At 44.0% G+C, this 8,456-nt stretch overlaps 1 protein-coding gene across 6 annotated transcripts; it reads left to right on the top strand.

Annotated features, from left to right (window-relative positions):
• The first annotated feature begins 1,984 nt into the window (after nt 1-1,984).
• Nucleotides 1,985-7,775, top strand: NOBOX (NOBOX oogenesis homeobox). 6 transcript variants are annotated; one of them, XM_072652439.1, is made up of 9 exons: nt 1,985-2,353; nt 3,328-3,441; nt 4,092-4,198; nt 4,410-4,528; nt 4,638-4,732; nt 4,974-5,205; nt 5,753-6,069; nt 6,925-7,248; nt 7,621-7,775. In XM_072652439.1, the coding sequence occupies exons 1-9, from the start codon at nt 2,317-2,319 to the stop codon at nt 7,644-7,646; spliced, it is 1,371 nt and encodes a 456-aa protein (XP_072508540.1). In that variant the 5' UTR covers nt 1,985-2,316; the 3' UTR covers nt 7,647-7,775. The 6 variants fall into 6 exon arrangements, with proteins under 6 accessions (XP_072508540.1, XP_072508542.1, XP_072508539.1 ...); XM_072652441.1 differs by having other exon boundaries at nt 1,998-2,353; nt 3,262-3,441; nt 5,924-6,069; XM_072652438.1 differs by having other exon boundaries at nt 2,045-2,353; nt 3,262-3,441.
• The last annotated feature ends 681 nt before the right edge of the window (nt 7,776-8,456 follow it).

The raw sequence follows: 8,456 nt of genomic DNA on the forward strand, positions 1-8,456 counted from the left end.
ATATAACCTCAGGCTAGACAGGGGAGAAGAAACTGAAACATTTTAATACCTTAAACCACAATAATAACTTATATTTGCATAAAGCTCTACAATCTATAATGCACTTTTATTGTCATTATTTCATTTGATCCTCATGAAAATCCCATGAAGTATTATCCTCATTTTTTTTGTTGGAAAAGAAGTGGAGAACTAGCAACTTGCTAAAGTTTACAACAGATGAATGACAGTTCAAAGGGCAGGATCTCCAAATATATTGCATCTCTCTCTTTTCTGACAGCACCTTCACATCATCTTCCACACGAGACATGTAGGAGAATTTTTAAAAAAAATAAAAATTGAAGTAATAAAACTTACATTTTTAGACTAGTTAATGTGTCAACTTATTTCACTTAACTGTACTTATTTGTTACAAGGAATTGTTCTATTTGGTGTGATTGGGTTTCAGAAGTTTGAAAAAGAGTTAAAAAATTAAAACATTTTAGAAAACATGCATAAAACCAGATAGTTTAACCAATGTTTCTGTTGGTCATCACACAATTAGAATAGGAATCAAGGAAGGACATATACTCAAAGCTATATCTTAAGTCTACATACTTAAAAAAAGATTTAAGAATGATTAAAGATCAAGTTACATGTATTTTCTAATAAAACTTCATTTGTGCTTATTTCAGTGGATTAACAACTTCAAAAGAATCAGTAATCTTCCATTCCTCAATTATTTTTTATCAACTCCAGTGTCTATAGCTATCCAGACAATTTTTTTCCCTGCTCCCAAACTTTCTCCATATTCATGGCATTATCATAATCAAAAGATGTGTTAGCATCCAGTCCTGTGTTAAATTCCATATCAACTGAACATGGCAGTTGCTTCTTAGGCCATCGAGAGGCCATCTAATCCAACTCATAATCCCCTCTACAAACATACCCAGCAAAGTGGCCATCCAGCCTTCACTTGAAGGTCTTTAGAAAAAACAAGGTCACTATTTGTTGAAGCAATCTATTCTGTTTTTGGATACCATTGATTATTAAAATACAAAGTTTTCCTTCCAGTAAGTCAAAGTCCAGTTTCCCTTTTACACAAGTGTGTCAAATACCTAAAGTCAGCATATTGCTCCAGAGTACTCTTTTATCCAGTCCAAACATCCTCAGATTGCTTCTGATTATTTACACACACACCCCTCAGGTATTTGTACACCACCTTCACTTTAGACTGCACCAAAATCTCACTTCTTCTCTTGGGTATTTCTTGCAAATTTCACTTAAGTAGACAAATGTAAAGGAGTGATTTCTTGTCTCACTTTTCACTTTCAGGAGATGCCATGTGCACCCATATTACATTTATTCATTTCCAGAACATTTTATTTGTAACCATTTACATATTCCATTTCTAATCTACATATCCTCTCCGAGCATGCCTGGTCATTCTGTTATACATTCGCTGCATTACCATTTTTGCTTAGGATTCTAAATTCTTTTTACGTGTTGTGTGCAAAAGGCAGCAAAACATAGTGGATGTGGGGCCCTTAATAAACACTTACAGGTGTGAACGATTCCAGGTGGGAGGGTTTCTCATTTATCTTCTAAGCCAGCATAAGTAGAAGACACAAAAAGAGGAAAGTAGGAAGCCCCCTGGGGACTTCAAATGCAGATGCCTCAAGTTTTCACGCCCTTCCCTCCACAGGCAATTGAGTCTTTATGAATGTGGACTCCCATTCAAAAGAAGTAATCCAACCTTCCTTCTATGGTACTCATTCCTCTACAATCAAGCAGTTTCAATCTGGCCCTAAGCCCTGAACCTGGGCTACTGTGAGCCCAGTATTCTGCCTGCCTCTCTGAAGGATTGCCCCTATCTGTCCCACAGCAGAGGAAATCCTCTGTACCTTCAGCACTGAGTCGGAAGGGCATACAACCCAGGCTCTCATCTCCGTGGTGGACACAGTCCCCTTACCTTCCTCCTACTTCTGGGCCTCAAGAACCACTGCCCAGAGAAATAGAGCAGGAGGGGAGGAGTCCTCTTAATTAGAACCACACCTGATCTCTCCTTGTGGATTTTTTTTTCTTTTGGGGGGGAGGGGGTAGCGTTGTAAGGAGTAGAGGGGAGATGCCCCTGTTGCCCCTCCCCCACTTCCCAAAGGAACTCCTTCCTACTGCCCCCAGGCCCTGCCCTATGGGGAGTTCAGGCTTAGTCTCGCCCCCTGATCCCCCGTGTTAGGTGCTAGTCCCACACCTGACCACACGGCCCCAGGGCTTCATTAGGAGCCTCCTCTGGGGATAGAGACGAAGAGGAGAGAAGCTGGGCTAGGGGAGCCTCCGATTATGGAGCCAACTGCAGGAACTGGCAAGGAACCCCGGGGTGAGCGAGGGGACGGGGATGGTAAGAATTGAGGGGACGTGGGTGGGACGAGGTGGGGAGCTGAGAAGAAAAGAAAGGGAAATGGAGAACTCGGGACAAGTGACCGGGAGCCCGAGGACCTCCCAGCCCCTACGGGTACCCTCTAGGGCTCAAGGAGACGACTATGCTCGGGTAGGCGAAAGGGGTGGAGAGATTGGGACAGTCACATTTCCTTTTAATATTTCTGTTCACAAGTGGCACAGGACCCAGTAACTTAGCAGAGATACTCTGGTTTTGAATGTATCTCATTTTCCCTTTCCATGGGATCCTTTCATAGCCTTACTCTCCACCTGACCATTTCTCCCATCTCATCTCCTTCCCCAATCAGAGCCTCTTTGTTTAATGAAAGATTTCACATAAAGAGTTGAAGGTTCAGAAGGATAGGTACTCCCAAGACAGTCACTTTCCTAAATGAGCCCTCAAGACTCACCTTGTGAAGTTAGCAGAGACACAGGCCAGAGGGCTGAAAAAAAGAAGCTGACTGGGACCAAAGAGGGAGGTGTTCTTCCAGGGCCCAGTGCCCCCGGTCCAAGATGCCCAGAGTGAGGAGCTACTACTGTCCTGTGTTGTCATGGTGGGAGGGAAGGGGAGTCATAGCTCCCAGAGAGCTAGCTGGAGCTGACATTGTGTGGCAAATGAATCCAGGGCAGGAGCTGTCAGGTGATCATCCCTCCTAAGAAACAGGATTGTACCCCTGCCTGAATCACAGAAGCTCCCGGAGCTGGTGGGCGGACACATACCCCAAGTATGTAGAGAGGAGGTAGAACTGGAGAAGAAGGTTTACCCTCTGGTCCCGTAGAGACAGAATGACCCTGGTACCCCAAGACCATCAGAGCAGGTCTCACCTCATGGGACTGGTGGGGCCCCAGACCTAGGTGCTACCACCCAACCCTTGGTGCAGTGTGGAACCGGCAAAGGGGCCTGCCATTTGACAGCCCTACTCAGTACAACTACAGCAGGGGAGAACAGCCAGAATGCAACGAGGAAGAAGGAGCCCCCAGACACACCTCCACAAGTCCGGAAAAAGACCCGCACCCTTTACCGTACAGGTGAGTCCAAACAGATTTTACTTCCCCGGGGATAAGAAAACTTAATTTCACTTTATTTGGAGGTGGGTAAGCATAGATCAAGAGGATAACTATAAGGGACTTGGTCACTTTGTGACCTCACCCTTCCTGTCTCTAGCCTGCTGGAAGTTCCAATACCTCTTACCTACCATAGATGAGGACTGGGCCTTTTCAGCAGATGTTAAATTTGAAGAGAACAGGAAATTTCATCCTGATAGTGGGAAGATCAGGACATTGAATACATCTATGGACACAGAAGGGGGTTGTCCTAACCTTATGAGCTGACACAAATTAAGTTTCCTGTTTTCAAGACCAGATTAGACAATTGTGTAAGGACTGTGATATCATAAACAGCCTCATATACTAGGTACTGGCATGAGAATTGGAAGACCCGTATTCTTCATCCAACTTTGTCATTAACTGGTTGTATAACTTTATAAGTCACTTATATGTCTAAAACATATGTGATAAGAATCTTTTATGTTTGGGCCTCAGTTTCCTCAGCTGTAAAATGAATGGCTTGAATGTAATTACCTCTAGGTCCCCCTTTCACTCCTAAAATCCTATAATTCTCTCCCTCTCTGAGTCATTGATTCTCAGTTCCTAGCATGGATCTCCTTTTCTTCTTTCAGACCAGTTGAAAGAGCTCGAGAAGCTGTTTGAGGAAGACCACTATCCTGATAGTGACAAGCGCAGGGAGATTGCCTTGGCTGTGGGGGTCACACCCCAGCGCATCATGGTGAGGGAAGGTGGAGAAGAATTCGCTCATTGAAAACTATCAGGGGCAGAGGGGGAGGAGTTATTTCTACAATAGAGTAGATATATACTTTAGATTTGGGTAAACCTTGGATATGGTTCTGTTTCTATTATTTTCTCTAATTCTCTTGCGTTTCTCTATGTCCCTTTCTTGCCTGTCTCATTGTCTCTTAATCTCTGTCTTCCTCTTCCAGGTGTGGTTTCAGAACCGAAGAGCAAAGTGGCGGAAAGTAGAGAGACTGATAGTGAAGGGAAACAAGACCAACCTGGAAGCTCCTGTTTCTAACACTGCCCCTTTGGACAGTCATCGTGGGTAAGCTTTGTCACTTCTGGAGAAAGCAAGAATTCCCTTCCCTAGTACTGAGGAACAGAGCCTAGATCTGGAAATCAAGGCTTCAGTTGTTCATTTGTTCTGTCCCCAGCTCTGCCTCTGAGCTCCCATCTCCTCAACGCATTGTCATGGAGCCAGGAAACTTCACTAATGAGCTGGTACCTCCACCTGTCACTTTTCCTCCAGGTGAGTCACCTTCTTGCAGGAAGGAGACATGGGCCCAAGAAGGGAGTTTACATCTGGGGTAGTTTGCAATGCATGAGGAGCCCTTCCTCAAAGTACTATTCCATGTGAAAATATGATCCTGGGTAGAGGCCCAGAATAGTCATCTGTTGCAATCCCATCACATAAGTCCCCTTACATTTCAGCAAGCCCAGACATATTCGTCATTCCCCTATCTTTGTACATCTGGGTTTTTTCTCCTTAGAGTCTAACCTACTACTGACATGTGACCAGCCGATGGCTCTGAGTCAACACAATGATGAGGCTCAAAGGGGAGAGGTAGCTCCTCTTCTCCTTAGCCCCCCACCTGTCCGAAGAGCCAGTCTTCCTTTGACCTTGGGCTCTGTTCACACCCCGCACCTGGTACCGCTCCTGCTGGAAACACCCAATAGTGGTTTTAGCCCTAAGGATGGCTCCCATGGATCTTGGGAAATGAGGTATGAGGGATCCTGGAAGACAAAGGGATTTTTAAAGGATGTAAGAGGAGAACAATGCTATGGACCATGGACAAGAGCAAATGGTACCTAGGCACTAAGTAAAAGAAAGCCTCTAAATCAGAAAGTCTCACAGTTGGGGAAGAGTGAGGGAAATATAATAAGAGAGGATGAGTCACTAGAGAGAGCCATAAAATAATGAAATCACTGCAGGGTAGAAGTAGAGAAAGAAGGTGGGAGTCAGGCCAGACAAAGTGCTTTAGTGCTAAGAACTTTGATCACAAAGTCAGGCCTGAGGTCAAGTCCGAGCTCCAATATTTACTAGCTTTTTGGCCAGGGACAAGTCACTCAAGCCTGTCCAGAATCCAGTTCCTCATTTGTAAAACACGGATAACAATGTTTATCTTCTTGACAGAGTTGCTACAGGAAAAGAAAGCACTAAGGTGCTACGTTAAAGTTGGTGGTTGTTTCAGTTATTCCTATTGTCATTATTTTCATGTAGAGAATTGAGGACTATTACCCTGATACATTACCCTTCTTGTTTCCCCAGCCTTAACCCACCAAATGCTTACAACTATTCTGAGCAAATGGAATCCCAGTATCATCATCAAGGCAACCAATCTAGAGCCTTCCAACTCTCCCACTATCCCCAGAACCAGTTCTTCCATCAATCCCAACACCACCTGTCCCAGTTCCATCCTTTCCCCTTTCCTCTCCCCAGCACACTGATTCCTCCTCCACAAGGAGACTCTAGTGCTGCTGCCCTCCTTTCATTTGCCTATGGCCGTGATGGAGAGACCCCAACAGGAATGTTCTCAGGCACTCCAATGGGGCAGCTTCTATTGCAACAGCCTACTGGGAGCTTGGGTGAGTGAGAGGGATGGGAGGAAAAGATAGAATATGGAAGCAGGGGAAATGGGGAATTCAAGAAGAGTATGAAATTATGATCATTACCCATAAAGAGGGATGATAAGGCTCAGGATGTGGGAAGGTCATGATCCACGAGGTCATTTTCCTTTTTCCTAATACTTTCCCCAAAGGCAGCTAAGTGTAATAAGAGTTAAGAGTTCTATACTTGGACTCAGACCTCAGCTTGAATTCTACCTTGGATAAGAGCTGTGTAACTCTGGACAAATCATTTAACCTCTGTTTACTTCGGTTTTTTTAATCTATAGAATGGGAATAATAAAAGTACCTAGGATAGCAATCTTACAAGGTTGTTATGAGGATCAAATGAGAATGTATATAAAGTTCTTTCTAAAACTTACTATTGTTAGCACATTGTACTGACTCCTAGGCTCTCCTATATGTTTTTTTCCCCGTAACGTTGTGTAGACTCTAGTCAGATATCAATTATATAAACATCCATCTTTCTATTATCTTTCATGTCAGACCCTGGGCATGATAATCCAATCATTAGTGGTAGATTCATTTCCAACCCCTCCCCTCCAGGGTCATTTTCTGTCCTCTCTAGATTTTTGGTATTTAATAATGTACAGCTTATTTCCTGTCCTGATTTGTATCAAGATTTTCAGAGCTTTGGGTTTCTAAGGGCAGGGGCTCATCACTGATGGAGTTCATAGTATTGGGGAAAAGATAATCACAGGCTAGGTCTCTAACCCAGTAATTACAACTAGATCTCTTTTCAGAGAACATATTTAAACTAGGAGGTTCATGTGACCAAGCTGTCTGACCCATTTCTGAATGTTTGGATACCCTTAGGTTCACTCACAGCCCTACAACCTATCCCTTGGAATGATCCTTGCTTGCCAGAGCTTCCATTCCCAGGTTCACTGTGCTCCCAGAATTTTGGGCACCATGGAGCAGGAGGGAGCTACTTACCTGACCTGGGTGCCCATGTCTTAGAGAGGCCGTCTTCACCAGGTTTCATTCAGCTTCTTGGAGGGTCTAAAACAGGCACAGGGCTGGTCAGCGAGACTCAGGAAGAACTGTCTTCTAGCACTCAGGAGCAATTGTCATTGCCCAAGGAGGTCAGAGATGGAGTCAAGAATACTCACCTCCCCAGAGTTACTGTTGATGGAGACAGTAAGTAAGACAATATTGTTGGGACAGAGGGAAAGTTCTTCTAGCCTCACTGAGAGAAAGAATCACAGCATTTCAGAGTTGGCAAGGACTTCAGCATCCATCTAATCTAACTGATAGTCCTGAAAGAATCTCCCCTATAAGGCCCCTAACTAAGTAGTCATCTACCATTTCTTAAATATTTCCACTGAGGGAGAATCTCCTGCTTCTTAGGCTAGTTATTCCACTCTGAGATAGCTCTAAGTGTTAAAACTCTGAACTTTGGAGGGTCTGGGCCTGATGGTACAAGATATTAAGGAAATATATTTAAAGGAGAGGGATTGAGGCTAGGATGAAACACATGATTCCTTTCTCCCCTACCCCCATTTTGTGCAGGCATTCCAGAAAAGAATGAAGACTGAGGAAAAAAGGAGAGGTTTCCTGGCCTGACTTCTGGACTTTATGTGTTGAGCTATTTCCATGTGGTTTTGCTTCTGACAACAGTTTATCCAGGACCCCTGCCTTAAGCAATAAAGTTATCTAAACTAGAATTTCTTTCTTTGATTATATTCCTCCCTAAAACTAATCCATGAAACTCATCCAAGTTAAAGAAAAGCGGCTCATTTCCAGTGAGTCTAGAATTTATGCAGAACTGCCCAGTTACAAGTATAAGAGCTCCCTTGTTGGCCTGGAGCTTGGCATCTTTTCAAGGCCAGTTTGCCTATTTGTCAGTGATTGAGGAAAAGTGTATGATCGTAGGACGCAACCTCAAGTCTGCCAATGAAATGATACCACCCCTACGCATGAGACACTTTTGGAATGGGGCATAAGGTCTGCCCATGTCACATTTCAGAGATACAAAACAGATTTAGGGGTTTCTTCCCTGTTCATTGTGTCCCTGCTTCCTACTGATGACAGTCCTCAGGAGAATCAAAAGATTCATAATTCCGTAACGTTTAATTAGAATTTTGTAAAAGATCTTTGCAGGACAGGGAGGTATTGAGGGCTTCTCTTATGGAGACGCAGTCATAGGTAATCTCTGGGCATCAAAGACTGCGCTCCCCCCAAGTCTTAAATATTCACTTCCCCAAACTGTAGTAGGCTAGAAGTGTCTCTACCAGTGACTACAACAATATAAGACTCTAATGGTCTGGAGTGCTGCACCAGAGTTCACAAGTCTTTCTGGGCCTTCAGGAGCTCCTCTATTAGGTTCGGTGCCATCAGGGAGGGGA

The sequence above is a fragment of the Notamacropus eugenii genome, chromosome 3, assembly GCF_028372415.1.
Source record: "Notamacropus eugenii isolate mMacEug1 chromosome 3, mMacEug1.pri_v2, whole genome shotgun sequence".
In the NCBI taxonomy this organism is placed as follows: domain Eukaryota; kingdom Metazoa; phylum Chordata; class Mammalia; order Diprotodontia; family Macropodidae; genus Notamacropus; species Notamacropus eugenii.

Bases quoted from the DNA above. Each gene is read 5' to 3' on its own strand.
- NOBOX (XM_072652438.1), top strand. From the start codon at position 2,317: ATGGAGCCAACTGCAGGAACTGGCAAGGAACCCCGGG. The intron at 4,733-4,973 runs GTGAGTCACCTT...TTTTCTCCTTAG, and splicing joins ACCTGTCACTTTTCCTCCAG to AGTCTAACCTACTACTGACA. The intron at 6,070-6,924 runs GTGAGTGAGAGG...GGATACCCTTAG, and splicing joins ACAGCCTACTGGGAGCTTGG to GTTCACTCACAGCCCTACAA.